This window comes from Sycon ciliatum, chromosome 5, assembly GCF_964019385.1.
Source record: "Sycon ciliatum chromosome 5, ocSycCili1.1, whole genome shotgun sequence".
Lineage (NCBI taxonomy): Eukaryota > Metazoa > Porifera > Calcarea > Leucosolenida > Sycettidae > Sycon > Sycon ciliatum.
In genome coordinates, this window is record NC_088647.1 from 23360941 (window position 1) to 23383186 (window position 22246).

The window sequence follows — 22246 nt, forward strand, 5'->3', positions numbered from 1 at the left end:
GCGTGCCTTAATTCAAACCCATGCACAGCTACCTCTGTTAAATTTACACCACCACTGCCATCAGGGCCGCTTACACCATTGCCCTTGGTGACCAGCCTCATAATTATTATGGAACACTAGAGGTGTATGTGTGTGTGGGGGGGGGGGGGGGGCATGATTGTACCTCTGACCAATTTCCCAATTTTAGATACTAATTAAAAAGATGTTGAGAACTCTCTCCCCCCCCCCCTCCCCCCCCCCCCCCCCCCGAGAATAGATGGTATCCTTGATCATTCGCCACAATAGATTTTTGGTTATTGCTTAAATGGTTCACTTACTTCTAGTCTCAGTTCCAAGCTGTGGGACTTCCTTGCTAGCGCCACATGGGGACTAAAGCAGGAACATACACACGGAAACAGACCAAGAAGAACATTCAGTGTACAGACATTTGCTTTGATGTTTTAAAGGAACCAGAAAAAATGAAAATCGTGTCCAGAGCGTAAAGGTGAACAATCTCGTGTACGTCAGATTGGGTAGCGAGGATCCTATGCATTTATTAGCTTTTTTGTGCGTGTGCGTACACGTGCATGTGTGTGTACATATGTGTGTGTACATACGCGTGTGTGCACGTGCTTGCGTATGTATGTGTGCATACTTGTGTGTGTGTGCGTGTGTGTGTGTGGGGGGGGGGGGTATGCGTATGCGTGCGGGTGTAAGTACGTATATGTGTGCGTGCCTGACTGCATGCGTGCGCATTGCAGTCTTTTTGTGTTCAGTCCGCTCAGATAGAAAGTAGACAGCCGGAATGGCGGAAATGGAAGCATCTCAACAAACAACACTCTAACAGACTGTCCTTGCATTGTGAAGTTTTGTAGCAAGAAAAGGAAGCTTCTCAGATGGAGTTCTGTAGCTTGTCACTACGGCATCGAAAGTCAGTCTGACAGTACGGCTATAATACTGACTCAGGAAAAACCAGGGGCACGACATTATTGTCTTTTTCTTATCACTTTTGCAATTTTAGCTGGCAAATAGAAAGAGAAGCACCAATGTAAGCAATGTTATCGCCCATTGCACTGACCTGTGTGTCTTCGACAAAGCAAGGCCAGTATTGACGTACATCACTGATATCCACTGACGGACGTGCTCCGATAGTACAGCGTGGACGCAATCCTTCCACCAACGGAGCAAAGTGTTGACAGCCAATCTCCACACAAGACTTCTGCTTGTGTTTGCGACACGCATCTCGGCTGAACGAGCACGGGCAGCGAACAGCTCTGCCAAACTTCACATGAGTCAGGGAGAATGCCTTCAGCTTGTCGAGCTCCGACTCCAGGTACGGTAGAAGCTCATGACAAAGCTTGATAGCTTCAGCCTCATCCTCACTTTCAGCAGCTCCAATGCCAGCGGACTCAACTGACTTTCTCACACCGGCAGCAGCAGGAACAGGAGTAGCACTGGTGATCGAAGACTTAGCAGCTGGTCGGGCATCAACAGGAATCTCCAGTGACAGGCGAATGCCATGCTGGAAATACTGCATGACCAGCCAGAAGCGATCCTTCACCAGAATACGTGCCGATGTGTGATAGAGGATTGGATCCACCTTTGGACTGTAGCGTTGCATACACCTCACAACACCACACCAGAATAGGGTTTGTGGAAAGTAACGATCTGCACCACTATACAGGTACATAGCTGAACTTGGCTTGCCTTTGCTCACTTCGTCTTGAACACGTGCAACTCGCTCCACCAGAGCTGGTACAAAGAACTTGCGAGTTGTCACCTCTTTCATCTGACCAGGCACCTTCACAGTTGTCTTGGTGTTGTAGAACAGGGCAAAGTGCTCACCCATCTCGAACAGGAAATCACGCTGTTCTTCTGTGGCCGTGTAGCGCGATGTCATACGATTGTGCTGTGACCAGCGGTGCAGGGCAAGACTTTCAAGGAGGATACCATTCTGAGTCAGCAAGTCGTACTGTGGACGTAGACGCTTGCTCTGCATATCCTTTGGTTCAGGACAGAAGAGCAATGACATGGTCTTCAGAACCCAGTGGATGTCGATGATGACACGATCACGAAGGCGGGCATTGTGAACAAAGTGAAGCAAATGGCCAAGACCATGGTGGAACTTCACCATCTCCTGGAAATCTGACTCAGGATCATCACTGGAGATGCTACCAACAGCAATGGCCAAGCGACGTAGCTCCTCAACCGATAACCATGGTCGTTCAAACGATTTTGCAATGTGCCCAATAGAGATGGTCACAGGAAGCCAGCGGATTGGTATGGGAACATTGAACTGATGCTGCAGCTGCTGGATTATGTCTTGCCGTAGCTGAACAACTGCTGGGTCCTCTGGATCTTTACCAGCTCGTGTGTTGTCCACAAATACCACCTTGTCGATGTTGTTGGCGTATGCTTTTCCCTCTGCATTGGCCCAGATGTACTTCTTTATCTCTTCAGTTGCCTTCTTCCTTGCTTCTGGATTCTTAGGTAACTTGTCCACATGTGTGCCAATGGCAAACACGGGTACGTTGTCGCTGTCTCCAATGACCTCGTGGATAGCGTTGAACCACGTCTCCATCACATCAAAGTTGGTCTGCTCCAGGTTGTTGGAAAGCGGCAGTTCCTCACCATCTACACCAAATGTCGGCTTCGCTCTGGCCTGGAGCTTCTTTGAGGCATCAAAGACGACAGCATATGCACATCTGGTGCAGGCCAGCACCATGTGCTGGATAGCAGCAAACATCTTCTGACCAGCAAAGTCCCAGACATCCATAAACGTGAGATTTTTGAGGTGTTCTGCAGTGAAAACTTCGCTTTTGCCTGTACGCAGATCTTTAATGAAACTTTCGAACTTCAATGTTGCTGAGTTGATTTCTGTCTGTAGTTGCTGAACATCTTGCTCTGGTGTCTCTTCCTTCAGCGCAGCCATGTCTGATACCTCTTCTGGCTTGGATGCAGTGGAAACATTCTGAGATTCCATGGTAGGACTGGTGGGTGATTGAGCAGAGTACCCGGTATCGGTGGTTTCATCAGCTTGCCTGAGAGTAGTTTCACTCACACTGGCTGTACCTGCTTGCTCAGTCTCAATCCCAACGGCAGGTGATGCAACGGGCGTTGATGTCGTTGAGGATGTGGACCTGGTGTTCTCGGGGATAGCGACGCCTTGTTGTCTCAGTGCGGCTACGATCTCTTTCTTCCGTTTCTCTTGACCAACAGCTCTGTGCGTCAGGGCCAACTGCTGCTGGTAAGAATCTTCAGCTTGCTTCCAGACATACTTTAACCCTTGTTTCTCGATAGTGCAGATCACCTTCTCCAGCTCCACACCGATTGTGCTGTCGACTTGAGACATGAACGCTTGATGCAGGAGGGATCGCAGGAAGCTGGTCTTGCCTGTGCGGCCTGGCCCGCACATTATCAGGCGCCCGTACGGTATCAACTGGACACCTTCCTTGATCAGTTCATTTAGAGCTGCTGCGTACTGGCCATTATCAGCTGCACAATACACATACGTGTACACATACACCAGAACAAAGCACAATACATGTGATGTAGATGTGAGGAAGAAGTTATTGAAGAAACTGGGAAGGATAAGTTCAGAATGAAATGGGTCTAGCTAGCCTACAACACCCGGATTAATCCCATTTCAGCACCAGAATTTCAACATGGACAGTTTAGCACGACCATTTGAGCACAAGCATTTCAGTGGAATGTTACGGACCGCTGTGCATTTGAGCAAATTAAAGCTGAGAAGAAGGTGGTATTGAATCTCTTGAAGTTGCACCACATTATCTGCACGCCAGATATCTGTGGTCATGCACTGAGTGTCAGTGCAAAACATTTCCATAGAACTTCTTATCCTAGCACTGTTCAAACCAGTGTGTGCCAATCATGTGACACGTCTGCTGAAATCACATGCTCTGCAACATTTCTCATTATCTATTACAGTCAACTTGGCTAATAACGACTGCGGATATAACGACAATTTGCGAATAACGACAGAATTTCTATGCCCAGAGCAAAGTCCCATCTAGCTGTATTATATTTTTCTTCGGATACAACGACTATCTGAATAACGACATTTCGCGGATAGCGACATGCTTTTAGTGCCCGGAGGTCATATTCAATGCTTGAATAACGACTTTCAGGGCTTTTGACAGCTATTTCAAGTACTTGTCATGCAGTAATACCAGAACCCATGGTGATGGATAACACATGCAAGAAGATGCAGCCAAGAGGGGGGGGGGGGGGGCTTTTTATTTTATTTTATTATTTTGCTTCAAAATAGTTTGGGTGATGTCATGTAGTTGTACATGATTGTAAAGTAATCATCATACATGTACATGATTGTGCATGTCCCTGTAGATGGCTGCAAAAGGCTAATTTTTCAATCTATTATTTCCCTTGCATATTGACTTTATAGTTCCTTTCAATCGCAATATGAAAATAAAGTACACAATGCATAGAGCAGGAAAAGAGCTTCATTTTGATATGCATGTCATACTAGACAAAATACGGGTTCACATACATTCAAATGGGACTTCGGGTATAAGGACACTTCGCGAACAAGGACACTTTTCTGATGCTCAGCCGAGTGTCGTTATTGGCAAAGTTGACTGTATTTGATTATGAGGGGCATTCCTCCCTTTCATACTGCCATTGTTTCACCAGTACAGAAAACTAAGTACATCAAGCAGACAGTTCTTCCGCAGCTCCAGTTACAATGCAGAGGCTGTCCTACCTTTCGTACTGACATTGTTTCATCACAACAGAAAACTAAGTAAGCCAAGTAGACATTTCTTGCGCAGCTCCAGCTACCATAGAAAAGCCGTCACCGTGCCGACATGACATGTCAACGCCTCATACATCTACCATAGCTGATCAACTAGTATCCTGCAGGCTAGGTGTTCGTTGCATAGTATACTGTCTTTGTGACTCTGTGAGTGTGAGTGTGTGTGTGTGTGTGTGTGTGTGTGTGTGTGTGTGTGTGTGTGTGACTCTGTGAGTGTGTGTGTGAGCTGAAGACATACATGTACATCTAGACTACCATGTTTACATGGACACTGCAGCAACAGTCAATGTAACTACATAGCATATACAAGTAGTGCACAGCACTAAATACAACTACCTAGTACAGTCGTCCCTCTCTAATCCGGCACTTGTTTATCCGGAACCCTTGCCAACCGGCGCACTTTCTGATGAAACCGATTTTTTTCGTTCAATTCCTACATCTTAATCCGGCACTTGAATTTCGCCTCCGGCAGTGACTTTTTGAAACGAATCGCTCAAACTGCACGTAGTTTGATTTCATAATCCGGCAGTCCTAGGGTTCCCAGTAAAAAGGCAACGCCTGTTGGGAGTTCCCTAGTAAAATAATAAATTCTACTACTACTATTACTACTACTAGTCGTAAATCGACTGTGCTTGTGTGTGCAAGAGTACGTATACATGTGAACATGTTCTCTGTTTTACTTTATCACTGTGTATATTCCTGGAGAAAAGTTGAGAATATAAAGCCGTGCACCAAATACTGGGGTCGACACGGAAAAACCCTGCGTTTTGACGTATGATACATGCATGCAATTGGGTAGGGCCGGGTCAGAGGGCAGGATTTCTTAATCTAGCACCCTCGTTAATCCAGCAGAAAACGCCGAAGCAAAAGGTGCCGGATTAGAGAGGGACGACTGTACTCGGTATACTAGTCTACTGGCAACAACCATGGGTCCAGGCAGAACAGTATCAATAAAGGGTACATATGCATACCCTGGTCTACTCCAAGTCAACTCCATGAGTTGTGTGCACAGTGTATGCACAAGTGTATGTAGGAGTGCTTGATACTAAGAAATGATTACTGATTTTTAGATGAATTGGGCAGACCACGTCGGCCGACCTTGGTCTTACCAGCCATGAAGTGTTTGACATCACAAAGTGTAACACTTAATAACAGTGATCACTGGCAGAATCAGGTTTTGCTAACTTGACCACACGCTTTTCTGTCTTTCTGGGGTATTTTGCGCTGACCTTTTCGGCACTCATTTCCACGGCGCTCTAATTCGCAGAAGGATTTACTGTCAGGCTGAGATGTTCCTCGGTAACTCTGTGGACACTCAGTTTCGCCGGCCGCGCTGAGAAAGGTAGTCCTAATTCGCAGGACACTGTAAAGCTTGCGCTGGAATGCGAGCGTAAGGCTCGGGCTGACAAACTTTGAGTATGCATTCCCCTAAAATAGGGTCGTGCATTAATGAAGGACCACTACAAGGACAGTACTGACCTTCAACTGCATCTCCTGGTCCTTCTCTCACTGCAATCACACCTTCATAATTCATCATTGACATTGCGGTACCTGCTGTATATGAAGGTGAGATCAGAAGAATCACAATAGAATTCTCTACGAGTATTGCTTGGTACATTAAGTTCAGAAAATTGGCATTTTGACAATACTAAACAAAATGCTGGTGATTTCCACAAACATGACAGGCAGGTTTTAGGCTACTTTACTATGCTATGAAATAGAGTTTGCGACTTCGGCGATCATTTCATCAGAACATGAGTTACTCCCAACACTGAAGCTGGCACTTTCCCGCCGACTTCGAAAGTTCAATGAACTTCTTGTGTGATCTGGATGGCGGTTGTGAGTCAGTCAAGTGTCAAGTCAAGTCACCGGGAGAAAGTGCCATTATGATTAGGTATGGACGATTTCAATAAAATTCCTCATTTTCCTCACAATGGAAACCAAGGCTAGAACATAACGTATACCAAACACATTGGAACACAGCAAATATCATTAAGAACATTTCTGCTGGTATAAGACAACTGTATTTTCATATAACCTTCAGCTGGTGTGCACACTAAAACAAAGACCAGCATCATCCATTGACTAGGATTCACCATCATGGACATTCTTTAACTTGCATCACAGTCTTAAAATTGTCACTTACTATCGCTCTGTAAATCAATAGCCAAAGTCAACAGTTGGACAAGACTACTCCCATCACATCCTGCCTCACGGTCGATCTTGATCCGGAAATCTTTATCCAGTCGTTGAGTGAGATCAGGACGGTGCAAGTAATAAAAGAGAAACATAAAGGAGAACACTGGGGACAGTAAAGACGACCCAATTGCTGCTTGACAGCAAAGTGGAAGATCACGCACATGACCGGCCACCTCACATGCCGTTCGATAAGTGCTGATAAACTCTCGATTCAGGTTGAAACCTCCAAATACTTCACTGAGCACTATATCTGGTACAGTCGCTAGTTTGGCGATGATCTGTGGTAGGTTGCTCTTGGCAACCCTTGTGAAGAAATCTACAGACAGTGAATAATACACAAGAAAAACAGGACACATTGTTGTAACTACTATGTCTGGTCCAATAGTGTGTGTTTTTTTTCGTGTGTATCTGTATGTGTGTGTGTGTGTTTGTGTACCGTAAAGTTTGCTGCAAATGCCCACCGCATTGTGCAAGATCTGCTGGCCTGTACGCACTGACCCCATGCACTGTCACTCCCACTGTAAGAAAGTGCATCTCACACCGTGGCGCAAAGAGCGCTTTGCTACGCGAAACAATGTCCACTTTTCTGGCTTCAAAGTCTCTTTGGGCACCAGCTACGAGCTAGCTCGTAGTGATTTTATGATGTTGTTTGTTGTATTTCGCAAATCCAAATAGGTGTTTCTTCCGCATAACAAGGTAGAAAAGAGCAGAGTATTGCAGGAACCAAATATACTTCTGACGGTGTTTCAAGCCATCATTTCCAAATCACGCAACACGCAAAGGCAAGGGTTTTTCTCGAGCACTTCAGAGTTTTCAACAAGTTGGTAGCGACTTTGTAGGTGTAGCTTTTGTGACATCTCCCCTGTTCCACTTGCAACTGCAATACTGCGACCGGTCAAGTCGTCGAACGACGCTTCGTCAGAACAATCACCGTTCCGTTCTGAAAGCGCAACATCATCACATTCATGGCACTGCAGAAATTTCATGATTTGAAAACCAAAATAATGGAGAACGAACTTTTAGGAAACTTCACTTCTCAACTCCAAACTCCAAAAACGGTCTCTTCACTGCGATTCAAATTCAAATTTACAGAAAGTCGTCCAGGTAGTGGAGTAATTGGCTTAGGTGGCATGCATCCTCGAGAATAAACTGGACTGCTGTGGCGAATTTATCGAATATGTATGGTGCAGAAGTTGAACGCAATCCAACAACACGGAGCAAGAGTCATGCGAGCCAATGCACCTAACAAAGAGAGCCAGGCACGAAGGCTGCTGAAAGGTGTACGTATGCAAAGCGAGCTGCTGAGAGAGTTTGCGTATGCGCACAACGGCGCATCCGTGAGCTGGCGCGAACACGCGCGTGATAGACATCAGAATACAGTGAAAACATTACGTCACCGCGTTAACATACTTTAGCTTTGCAAAACTTGCACAAAGGAAATCCCGATCGAAGTTTTTCTTTGCAGCAAGATAATGACAATCGCTTTTGCACAGGATCCTGGTAAGACATAGGCACTGTGTAGGCATTACAGTCGCTCTTGTACGCATTCGACCTTCATGCCAGTTTTCTACAACTAAATTGACCTGAAAAAGACGAAAATAGTATGGACCCGCTTGGGTGAGCGTTTGCTGCGAAGTGGGCGCTTGCAGCGGACTTTACGTATACACGTATGTGTGTGCGTGCGTATGTGTGTGCGTGTGTGTGTGTGTCCCCGTGTGTGTGTGTGTCCCCGTGTGTCCCATATGGTGCAGTGGTATGTGCAGTCGATTTCCAATCGAGAGGTTGCGGGTTCAATTCTCGACGATTATGCTCGCACACGTCTTTCTTCTCTTTCTCATTCTCCTAGCTCTTCTTTCATTCTCCTGGGTGGTTACCAACAGCCAGTGTATGCCGGAGTATGTGGTGTGGCGTGCGTGTCCAAAAAATTTAAAAATGGAAAAAAATGGAAAAATGAAAACTAGGGATTCACTGGCCAGAATAAGCCACTTCAATCAGCTGTGTGGTGGATAATTGTGCACATTTCGGTGGTGCAGAGGAAGCATATTTTTAGACTTCATTTGAACTCAGGCAAAATGTGCACTCATATAATAATATAACTTTCGCGTAGCCTTGAGTATTCCAAAGCGGCATTGGTTGATAATTTGACTGTATACAGCATATGTGATATACATGCTCAGTTTTAGTCTCAAGTCCATGTAGCGTAACAAAGATTGATGGATCTTTGCACCAAACAATACTTGGCATCAGTTGATCAAGTAAAGATCTACACGTCTCGTTATTAAACTTACATAGCACGATTACACTATAGTGAGTGCAATCATGTTCATTTCAGTACTTTTGTACAGACATGTATTGACTAAAACCCGTAACACGATGGTACAATGCATGAGTCGTAATTATCCTACATCGGCTCAACTACGTTTTTCATTCCCATTGATGGTATGCCGGTTCTACAGTCCATTCATAAAAAAGATGGTCCCTGGCTCTGGCGAGCTCCCCTATTTGGCGATTTTCGTGATATTATTGTCCACAACGCAGTGCTGCGAGATTTGACATTTGAAACCTGGTCCAAAAAGGGTACCTGAACTGGGGTTCGAACCGCACAATGAACTGTTGAAGGCGGGGTCAAATGGCCTGGATTTTGATGGTTTTCCCAAATCAGTGCTTTTGGGGCTAAACCTGGCCGAAATCCTATTCTTCTTATGGCTTGCTTTCTGGACAAATAGACATCAGAAACAAAATTAGAAGAGGATTCCATAGGGATTGCAGAAAAATAATCTAAAAGGTTTGACCCATTTATGGACAAAGGCTAGAAGTCCATCTTTTTATGAATATACTGTAGTTCTACTCTACAGAATAGAATGCATGATCTTGTATAATGTTGTAACAAGCACCAGCATAACATCACACATAACATGTATGTAAAGATTTCTTCAATGTACAGTATTGCACGTGCTATCTTCATTTACAAGGTGTATACGAGTATGCAACAGGTATACTTATGCTATGATACTTATGCAGCATACAGGTCACAATACAAACGCACTATTGTGCTCACTATTCATATTTCCCGCTTCTTTGTTGGTAAAGATTATTCAGATTATTCCATCAACTATAGAACAGCGCATGCTCCAGTGGTTCCTGTCTTCCAATACTTCTTCTCATAGTAATACTCATGAGACTACAAGGTACCACCTACGGACATCACCGTTTGTGACACTCCGACTGGTCACTCAGCCTGGTGACACTACAGTCTGTTTCAAAAAGATTAGCAATGAAGTTTGGGTCTTAAAAAGTATGAAGATAAGGGAAATTTGGACAACAAAGTACATAAAACGGCTTGTTAGGGCACGGCAAATTGTTCTGTGAAGGTTTCAGAACAATTGGACCAACCGTTAAGGAGTTAGTATTTCGGCCAGGTTTCTGGACTTTTCCCATGGTTTATAATTTGCCCTGGAAGCCAGTATCGATTTGTTATCAAAACCCACGATTTATCCCTTCCTTTTTGGCCTTGTGGTTATGCATGCTGTCTGCTGACCATGAAGTAACTTAGTTGTGAGTTCAAATCCCAACAAATCTTCAAGTCAATTTTTTCTTGATTTTTTCATTGTTTTGGTGATCACGCTGGTACAAGACAAAGAAGGTGGCTGTGCCAAACGACTTGTTGTTGGAGCTCGCGTTTCCTGCCGAACTGACTGACACTTGACTGGCTCACGCCATTTGAAGTTGTGAACACGGAAGTCATTGCGCTGTAGCTACGTGTTGTTGAATACAATGGCACATCGATCGATCGATTTCTGTTTTAGAATTATTTTAGTAACTGAAGATCGCCAATTTACTTGAATTATTATTTAGGAGTCAACACCGTCTTCTATAAGCTTTCACAGACGTCTGCTTTTCTCAAAATGTCGTCGAAGTCACACGGATAGCTCTGCCACTTCAAGGCCTTGGGAATGAGTCTGTGTCAATGCCGTTTTCGTCACATCGTGAGAGTAAATTGCATCCGCGGCAGCTCAAAGAATCTATTTGGTCACAAAACGGACGCATCCCGCTCGTCAAAATTTACCACACTTTCGACATGTCCTCTCTGACTCCATATCGATGCGAGGAAGAACTCGTTTGTTGTAAACCAGACGAACATGTACCAGTACCGACGTCAGTGAGTTGTCATTTTTCATGCTTTCGCGCGGAATATTTCTTCGAGTTGACAGTGAGTTTTTCCAGGCAGCGCTCGAGCGCTCATAGTCATACGGTAAGACGGCAAACTCCCCGGGCGATCGCCAGGATTGCTAATCTTTTTGAAACTGACTATAGTTTATCAAGTACTGTGGCAGGTTCGATGTCGGAGAACCATCGTAACTTTCTAGTTACTCAGCTGCCACCTCGAACGAGTTTCAAGTCTTGCATTTTCTCACATCACAATCAAAAACCTCCAGTACGAGGATTTTTACTTGCACTAGAGTGGAGAGAACAACTGTCAAGTCTGTCTTTCAGCCTGCTCCTACCTGATAAAGTCGAAAGCGGGAATGCAAAAGGAAAAAGGAAAAGAGTATCCGCACTCCTATTTTGAGTCTTGGAATACGATAGGATCACCTTTTTTTTTTTTACAAACGGGTACCCTTTTACTAACGGTACCTGAGATTAACGGGCGGGTACCCGGGTACCCGGTACACCCGTTTGACCCCTATGCAGAACGCAATCCAACAACACGGAGCAAGAGTCATGCGAGCCAATGCACCTAACAAAGAGAGCCAGGCACGAAGGCTGCTGAAAGGTGTACGTATGCAAAGCGAGCTGCTGAGAGAGTTTGCGTATGCGCACAACGGCGCATCCGTGAGCTGGCGCGAACACGCGCGTGATAGACATCAGAATACAGTGAAAACATTACGTCACCGCGTTAACATACTTTAGCTATGCAAAACTTGCACAAAGGAAATCCCGATCGAAGTTTTTCTTTGCAGCAAGATAATGACAATCGCTTTTGCACAGGATCCTGGTAAGACATAGGCACTGTGTAGGCATTACAGTCGCTCTTGTACGCATTCGACCTTCATGCCAGTTTTCTACAACTAAATTGACCTGAAAAAGACGAAAATAGTATGGACCCGCTTGGGTGAGCGTTTGCTGCGAAGTGGGCGCTTGCAGCGGACTTTACGTATACACGTATGTGTGTGCGTGCGTATGTGTGTGCGTGTGTGTGTGTGTCCCCGTGTGTGTGTGTGTCCCCGTGTGTCCCATATGGTGCAGTGGTATGTGCAGTCGATTTCCAATCGAGAGGTTGCGGGTTCAATTCTCGACGATTATGCTCGCACACGTCTTTCTTCTCTTTCTCATTCTCCTAGCTCTTCTTTCATTCTCCTGGGTGGTTACCAACAGCCAGTGTATGCCGGAGTATGTGGTGTGGCGTGCGTGTCCAAAAAATTTAAAAATGGAAAAAAATGGAAAAATGAAAACTAGGGATTCACTGGCCAGAATAAGCCACTTCAATCAGCTGTGTGGTGGATAATTGTGCACATTTCGGTGGTGCAGAGGAAGCATATTTTTAGACTTCATTTGAACTCAGGCAAAATGTGCACTCATATAATAATATAACTTTCGCGTAGCCTTGAGTATTCCAAAGCGGCATTGGTTGATAATTTGACTGTATACAGCATATGTGATATACATGCTCAGTTTTAGTCTCAAGTCCATGTAGCGTAACAAAGATTGATGGATCTTTGCACCAAACAATACTTGGCATCAGTTGATCAAGTAAAGATCTACACGTCTCGTTATTAAACTTACATAACACGATTACACTATAGTGAGTGCAATCATGTTCATTTCAGTACTTTTGTACAGACATGTATTGACTAAAACCCGTGACACGATGGTACAATGCATGAGTTGTAATTATCCTACATCGGCTCAACTACGTTTTTCATTCCCATTGATGGTATGCCGGTTCTACAGTCCATTCATAAAAAAGATGGTCCCTGGCTCTGGCGAGCTCCCCTATTTGGCGATTTTCGTGATATTATTGTCCACAACGCAGTGCTGCGAGATTTGACATTTGAAACCTGGTCCAGAAAGGGTACCTGAACTGGGGTTCGAACCGCACAATGAACTGTTGCAGGCGGGGTCAAATGGCCTGGATTTTGATGGTTTTCCCAAATCAGTGCTTTTGGGGCTAAACCTGGCCGAAATCCTATTCTTCTTATGGCTTGCTTTCTGGACAAATAGACATCAGAAACAAAATTAGAAGAGGATTCCATAGGGATTGCAGAAAAATAATCTAAAAGGTTTGACCCATTTATGGACAAAGGCTAGAAGTCCATCTTTTTATGAATATACTGTAGTTCTACTCTACAGAATAGAATGCATGATCTTGTATAATGTTGTAACATGCACCAGCATAACATCACACATAACATGTATGTAAAGATTTCTTCAATGTACAGTATTGCACGTGCTATCTTCATTTACAAGGTGTATACGAGTATGCAACAGGTATACTTATGCTACGATACTTATGCAGCATACAGGTCACAATACAAACGCACTATTGTGCTCACTATTCATATTTCCCGCTTCTTTGTTGGTAAAGATTATTCAGATTATTCCATCAACTATAGAACAGCGCATGCTCCAGTGGTTCCTGTCTTCCAATACTTCTTCTCATAGTAATACTCATGAGACTACAAGATAGTCTTCTGAGAGTGCTTAGGGAAGGTATTGGGTTGGAGGGGCAGCTAACAAGTGTAGTGGTGCAATTACACGTGTATGAAGTATGAACTTTACATACAAAATACCATGAAATCATTGCACTACTCCCCTGCTTAAATAAACTGGATAAAAGTGTTAGAAATAACTTTATGGCAATCTTTTACTCACAGGGATCTTTGATATCTTCATCAGGATGATCATTCTTACGAGCTTGCCAAATTCTCTCCAGCAGTCCACCAACAGCAACATTGGACGGGAAAGTTGAAGACTGAATGTCTTGAATGAAGTTCTGGACACCTGATTGCCCTCTCTTGTAGCAAGTAACACAGGCAACATAGCAGCCTAACCATTCCTCTTCTGGCCTAATTTCGTTGGTTTTAATAAACTCCTTCCAAGTCATCACATTTCTCTTGAGCATGGGATCTCTACTGATACGTGGATGATGTTCATCAGTTGCCATGACTACCTTCTCGAATGCTTCACCCGTAATCTTGCATCGAGCTATGTCATGCCATGCTGGCAGGACAACATCATCCCAGAAGTCAAACGGCATCGTTCTAAACACAAAGTTATACAAAACACAAACAAAAACAAACAAACTTTGAAAAAGAATCTTTCTTTTCTGATAGTCGATGAATTTGCTGAAAGAGTATTCAAGTATGAATGACAATCAACCAGAAGACCGGCTGTACAGTGTCACACAATACAGGTACATGTATACACGTACACATATTATTATGCTAACACCCCCTCCCCCCCACACACACACACAGCATAGAGATGATTGACTCATGTGTACGGAGACAAATACTGACATGTCCCACATACACCATACCACCACTCCTTACACTGTCACTGCTGGTTCTCCATAGCCACACACCGGTATGTAAAACTCACATAATTCATTTTTGGTTACCTGAACACACTTCACCTACAACACAGTCCTCTGTTCTACACCACTACTGTTCATATGTACACACAATCATTTCACTAGATCATGGGTGAAAGATATCCGCAGTTCACGTGAGACTCAATAAGACTGAGTTTTGCAAATCCGCAGGAACTCCACCACCCTCTACTTGAAGTAGGACCAAGGCACAGATCAAGCTCTAACTTTGAAATAATTAAAATGATGGGATGTGCCGGAGTAGATGAGAGCCACAACCAAAGAGGTTAAAGTCTGAAAATCCAAATAGCTGCATGCATGCCAGGGTAAACTACCTATGACTATGTAAATACTACTTGTACTTGTATGACAAGACGTATTAGGTTCTGGGAAACATCACAGTACAGATGGATATCAGACCCGCCGTAACGGGTCCGGTTGGTCAGGTGATCACCGGACCAACTAGTGGCCACAAAAACATGTTTACTGCTAGGACGGTTATCATGTTCCCACTAATACCACTATATCAAACATGAACTGTATGAAAGACTATGGTATAACCGGACCAATTGAAAACTGCTTCCGGCAGTCCTGGATCATTTGCACTTACACAGGAAAGTACTCACCAGTTTGAGGACAGTGTTAAAGGTTTTAAACAAATAGAAAAAAGTAATTTATCGTGTCCGTCCCGAAGGGAACTCACGACGGCCGCTAACACCCGTTAAACCCTAGTGTTGTATTTTTGTATTTTTTGTATTTGTATTTTAGTGTTAAAGGTGACCGGGGAATATCCTGAGCAGGTGGAATCCAACGAACACTCTTTTCAAGCATGACGTCAATAGAACTGCACTGACCCTTGGCCTTGTGAAGCACAATATCTTTTCTTAGTTTGTCATTTCCTTATCGCTGTACTAATGTCGTAGTACTACAGACTACAGTGTAGACTAGTGTAGCATGTTAGAATACATTTCACTTACACTACTACTACTTTGAAGTATAACGCATCACTACCACGGATTTTATTCATATCTTGCAAATCTAAATCCGAAATGCAATTCTCGACATAGGATAACTCCAACCAATCTCGCCAGCCTGGCACTACTTGACTGCACTGCTTGAAGGTTTGAACGTTCAAGGTCTATCCTGGCTCTTATTTACAGAGTGTATACATGTACTGTACCTTACCGTAAATACTGGATAGCTGCAGATACAGTGCAGCTTCGGTTTTCCAGCACAAGTCGCACTAGTGGCTTATCATCAACACATCACCCTGACTCGAGAGAAAACAACGCAACGATGTTACGTTATCGTCCAAACCTCCTTAGCCACCGACAGACACACGAGCAGACAATGATTTCTCGAGTCGATGATACTCAACAGGTCTACTTTCTCTCTGGTCAGTCTGGGACAAGGGTATGCTGGCCAGTGCAGTGACCAAACACGCTACGGCCCAAAGATACTAGACTATCTAGAGTTGTGTTTCTTCTTCGCAGAATGAACTGATGATCGGTAAAGCGTCTTTACCAAACAAAATTTGACTGTCTGTAGTGTAGCGCGCTTGCGCGAGAACAGGATGGCCTTCATGGTAATCAGTCTGGATGACTTTAGTTTAGGCAAATAATTTACTAAAAAATAGTACTACTAGTACAGTCAGTATCGCCTATAGCGTTGGTGTTTGATTTTGAGCATTTTATCACTATAAGCGATATACATGTATTACTATGACCGATACTGCATGCAATTATGTATGCGAGTGGGGTGTCAAACGACTCAGCGCGCCGTGCACATACGCACTACATACATGTACAATGTCATGTAGCTGGCTGTAGCTCCTGACACAGAAAATCAGCATTTCCTCATGATGGAGGCATGTTTTGGCAACTTGTGCGAGCAAAACTCACCAAACAACACTCACTGGACAAGTTCTTCACGAAGAAGTAACACCCTGTTCTCCTCTAACATCGCTTGATTTTACATCAATCACTATAACCGATGCAAACATAATGTAATAAAGGTCTTTTGAAATAAGAATTTGATCACTATAGGCGATATATTACTATGGACGATTATTACTATACGCGATAACTGTGTATACTTAGTTATGGCAAATGAAAATGAATTTGAGAAATTGATCACTATATCCGGTATATTACTATAGCCGCCAACCTTATAGGCGATACGGACTGTACTACTTAGTAGTGTAGATCTCTAGTAGTAGGGACTTCGGACCACGTGACTTCTTGGCCCAAAACTGGCAAAAGCGTGCAAATCGACGCCTGCACAAATCGTGTGATGGTCATGTGTCAAGTCGTGTAAAGAAATGTGGAACCGTTTTTCGAAATGAAGGAAGTCTTGTACAGTTGGAGAAAGTTTCGGTTCGTCTTGTTGGAGCTTGCCTTCGTTTGGGACCAGCAAGAATGGAGCTGTTACGTTCATTTTTGACGGAGATACGTATGCGGATGGAAGGGAAAGGTGAGAAACCATATGATCCGTCCGGGTCCCCTTCTTGAAAATGTGATATTCGTATTCTACGACCTCGAATTAGTCTAGATAGAAGGTAATCTTTATTGTTTTCACCTTCCAGAAGACCTATTTCTTGCATTATTCCTCTTTGTACTTTGCCGTGCAGCGCCGCCATAGTCACAGTATGGAAAGCAGCGAGAAGTATCCTGCGCTAAATGATGCTGATGTACAAATTGAATTGCTCTTGGCTGTTTTGGTCCATGCCTCGATTCTTGTCTCCAATGCTGTTATGCTCGATCTGGTTGAGCTCCGCAAGAATAGCTGAAAGAGTGCCGAACTGGGAGATGTGCTGTATACTCTTGTTGCTATTTGCTGTATCTCTGCTGATGATGATGTGCGTGCTACGATTACCCCAGCCAATGTCCTGTACATGTACATGTTGAGCTTAGTCAGTGCCTCTTCCGTGATCATTCTTTTTCTTGACACCAACCACACCAACAGTCCGAAGCTAGCTCAGGACTGTATTATCAATGTCTCCTGTTACTACCCACTACATTGTAAACCATACTATTCCGCTATTTCATGCGGAGAATCAAGATTGTTTTTGGATCTGGTGTGCGGTTGCTATGCGTTGCCAAGGAAAGTGGGTTCTCTCAGTTTGACATGCGAAGGACTAAAGGGACCGTCACTTAATTTTTGCCGACTACCCGCCAAAAAAATCGTTTCGTTTGACGTGTCAGACACGTCCGCGAGCGCGTACGACTCGCGCGCGCCCGCGCTACCTTTCACGTCAGGCAATCTGTTCACGCCACATGGCTGGATAGCGCGTACATGCAAACATGATTGAAGACTTGCAAAATCAATTTTTTCCAAGTCCAGGCGCTAGGCCTAGGCAGTACTCTACTAATGCCTGCCCAGGCAGCTGACTTTATTTGCGGAGAAACACTACTCATTGTAGTAAAAAGTAACAATGAATAGCGATATCATCTAGGAAGGATCGCTACCCTATCGCGAAGGAAAGGCCTTGCGCGGCTGCTCTACGAAGTGTTGAAGAAAGACTCATCAAAGTTAGTTGGTGGACGAACAACTCGCTGGCGCCGGAAAACTTGGCCCCCAACGATGGTGTTTGGTGAATCATCAGGCATAATGTCTTGGAGCAGTGTTCACCGAGGAAGGAGAACGCTCTAGCCGCTGCTGTTGTCCGTCATCCACGTTGGGCGTTAGCTGCACCGCGCCTATTGTGTTTTAGTATGCCATGGACACACATTAGCATTCAGAGCGATTGTGGAGCCACAATTTACTTCACGCAGCGTTGTATTGTCCACGAGCGCAAACTTCATTATCAGCAGTAACTGTTACTCTTCATCCTACATGTAGACTTGGAGTATACGCGGCCTTGTCACGACAGCGACAGCTCTACAGAGTGTTCAAGTGAGAAACATTAATTTCTATTGTTGGTGGACGAATAAATGGCTGGTTCCGAAAAAACGCGGCCTGCACCGATGGTGTTTGGTGGATCATCAAACAGGGTGACCAGCAGTGTTCACCGAGGAAGGAGAATGCACTCGCCACCACTCCGATTCATCCAAGTGGGCGTTAGCTGCGCCGCGCCTATTGTGTTTTAGTATTCCATGGACGCACACTAGCGTTCTCAGCGATTGTGGAGCCACAACATATCTTCATGCGGCGTTGCACTGTCCAAGAGCAGAAACGTCAGCAGTGACCCATCATCATACATGTAGATTTGGAGTATACACACCATGCGCCAATGGGCCTTGGCACAACAGCGGCAGCTCTACGGAGTGTTCAAGTGAGAAACATTTGTTTCGACTTTTGGTGGACGAACAAATCGTCGGTGCCGAAAAACGTGGCCTGCGCCGATGGTGTTTGAACCATCGAGGGCTCCGGAAGCAGCAGCTGAGCCAGATCAGCCAGTCTTGCCAACTCTCAGTTGCCGGACTCCGTGCTGCAGCTAGCAGCATTGGCACCAGCCGGAAATATTTTTCCGCCGATACCCGTTACTTCCAGTTCTGTCAAGAGCATAACTGGAATCCATTGCCAGGTGATGACTTTTTACTTTATGTGTTATTTTGCTGCCGAGTTGTTCAGAACTTTTCAGCCCCGATCTGTCCATGTCGACATGTCGGCCATCCGCAAACTTCATGTGGAAGTTGGCTTTACCTACCCGTCGGGCCCAATGACTCTCCTCGCAAGGTTCCTGTCGGGCATCAACAGGTCATCATCGACACAGCGTCATCGCCTGCTGATAACCACTCAGTTCTCAGGGAGATTAGCCGGCATGTTGCCTTTCCACGGATGTGGCACCCTCATGACAAGGCCATGCTAAGGGCAAACTGACTGCTTTATTTTAGCTTTACATTACCGCAGTCAGTCCAGCACAATACGCACAATACACAATACGCCAATCGTATTTCACTATTACTCGTGTATCATAATTGGGGATATGGGCTGCTCCGCCCTATATCCCTGATATGCCAACTAGACGAAAAGTGTGTTCTGAGCCTGTATCGCGTATAATAGGCTCATCGTAAAACAAATAATAAAAGTCTTAAAAATCATGGTTCACGTGACACTCGGGTTCCAGCCAAGTTTTCCGCATCCGCAGGAACGCTGTGACTGGTTGCCAAGTTTTGTTTTGTGACTGATCATGGGGCATTTTTGACTAATTCGAAGCACAGCTCTGATTGATCACAGAGTCTTACTGTTGTGAATATTTATATCGATTGAGAAGTCAAGCAGCCACAGGGCGCTGGCCTTGCAGCTGTGAGTATGCATACGCTACATATTCACATGACTGTATTGTATGCTGGACACTGCTGGTCCATTGTTGCAGTGTGTAAGTGTGTAAGTGTGTAAGTGAACTGCAGAACCTATTCCGTGATGGAACACCTACTCTTGAAAGACTGAATGTTTGAGCTAATAGTCTTTTACTTCACTCTCATGCTGCTCATATAATTATACCATACGCCAGAAGACCCTAAGTTCTAAGATTTTGTGGACCATATGACCATGTGGTACTTTCACTCTACAGCCAAGTCAACCCACTTCGTCAACACACACGGTTTTCCTCAGACACAAGCGAATGGTTTACTCCACTCTGGAGAAGAACACAGTTTGCTCTCTCGAACACCAACCGCAGATAACTACGGAATGTAGGACGTGCAACAACTGCTAGAATATTGAACTGTCGTCCACACAAAACAAATAAAGACAACTGAAAACCAAAACACATGCAACTGCCAACATGCATGTAACAGCGACTGCAAGTCAGAACTACAGACTCCGCGCAGGGAGGAACAGGGGAAACAGAGGTAACGCTTCCGACTCCGAGAGCTTCGAATAGCAGCGGACAACACAATACACCAACCTTGCATGTCACCTTGCGCTACCGCAAACGGACACCTATGGATGCAAAGTGCAGCACAGACTCAGTGCATGCACGGTGTAATAACTGGAGTACATGTAAACCGACAACGATCACCTTGCACCCTATGCAGTAAGTTACAGAGGCGGTGCCAACAAAAGAGCAGGGTTCGTGTATCGTGCACACTCCAATGGCACAGCAGAAAATGTTCTCACCAATAGCCACTGCTAGCTGTTTTGTCATCTTGCTGTGCCAAATGATGCAGTATAGACACGCCAAGCAGAAATGGACTGCTTATGAGCGTGAACAGGCTGGATGGGGTGACTGTCGGAGTTGGCGAACCACAGAAATCGTGTCGCATCTCTGTATGCTGGGTTGGCACTGATTTGCAAAATGGCCTTCTCAGTATCGCAGGTCATGACGATTGGTGGCAAGCAAAATCGTAGAACAATGATGAATTGCCTAATGGCTAGGTCGTTGTTAGTAAGATTGCCTGAATCCTGGATGTCAACTCAGTCTAGGTCCCACAGATCTGGGATGGTGCAGGAGTCGGAAGTTGCATCATTTAGAGAAACGATAGCTGGCATGGCTGCTCATCGGCATAGCTGAGTGCTTGGAGTGACGTGTTCGGCCAGTCACCACAAAACCGACTGTGGTAGGCAGAAACTGTAGTCCTGGCGGAAGTCCTATGGTGCTCCCCGTCATAAACTCCCAGAGGAAATCTGCACCGATCAAGATGACTGACTATCTTACAGTCAATGGCGATACTGGTTGATGCTGCACTAGCTGCTGTTGCGCCAGATGCTGGTACCTCGTCAGCCACAGGCTGATCAGCTACTATGTTGGTCCTGCTGTCAGATTTCTGTTGAGATTAAGGGCAGATCGTGACATGATGGTGACTCTGATTGGTGACCCATGCGAGAACACACATTACACTTGCGGGTGGCCTTGCACTGAGTTCACCGGTGCCCTGTGCGCAAACACACAAAGCAACGCTTCTGTTCAATCAGTTATTCTTTCCACTGTGCTACTGTTGTGTATTTCGTGCAGCTCTTGTCCAGGTGAGATCCGCCGCAGAATGCACACCCTCTCATACTGCTGGCATTCCAGTTACCACCAGACCGCTTCCTTCACGTGAACTTGCATGCGCCTGTCACCAGTGCACCTGCAGAATAGTGAGTGACATCTTCTGCTGTAGTACCGCCTGTGTTTGTGCGGCGCAGAAAGGCATCTTGCATGATAACATAACGCTTCAGTGCTGTTCTGAAGTCGTTCAGTTTCCATTGTGTCCCTGCATCTGAAAAGCCTCGCGATTCTTCATCGTCAGGTTGCGATTCGTCCAGTTGAATCAGCGTTCGTCATGATCCGTATCTTGGTCACAGCACCATGTGACGATCTGGTGACATCAGACGGATATAATACACAAGAGACAATTGTGATATTTCTACGTTGTGTTTACTTCAGATACATAATCTAAATAAAAGGGGGTTTGTCAACCGACAACCGCTCTATTTAGTTGCTATTCACTCTTTAGATGAAAATTCTTATATTAATTATGTCGAAAAATTATGCGGTTGTCAGTTGACAACCCCCCTTTTATTTACAATGCAGTTGCGTGATGTCCACCACTTTCTGTGCATAATCTAAGAGTCCTAAAACAGCCACTGACTTCCAACTACCAAGGGAAAGCAAGCCCAAGCGCAGGAGAACCGTGCAGCGCGGGTACGTGACATATATCGTAGTAGAGCTGGCAGGCAGGGCATGATCAGGGGTTCAGGCCCCGCCTGTAAGCGCTCTGATTGGCTCAAACCCTGGCAACAATCACGTGACATGTCTG

At 44.9% G+C, this 22246-nt stretch overlaps 1 protein-coding gene and 1 long non-coding RNA gene across 2 annotated transcripts in view; one reads left to right on the top strand and one right to left on the bottom strand.

The window, feature by feature from the left end:
- The window catches only part of LOC135818083 (uncharacterized), a 149739-nt gene that overhangs the window by 5530 nt on the left and 121963 nt on the right, over positions 1–22246 (bottom strand). The window contains exon 6 of the mRNA XM_065331407.1: positions 318–369. Within this exon, the coding sequence (XP_065187479.1) occupies positions 318–369 (52 nt within the window). The remainder of the gene's footprint in view (positions 1–317; positions 370–22246) is intronic.
- On the top strand, positions 16870–17620 carry LOC135816683 (uncharacterized). Its single transcript, XR_010553456.1, has 2 exons — positions 16870–17033; positions 17191–17620. It is a non-coding gene; the product is annotated as an uncharacterized LOC135816683 (long non-coding RNA).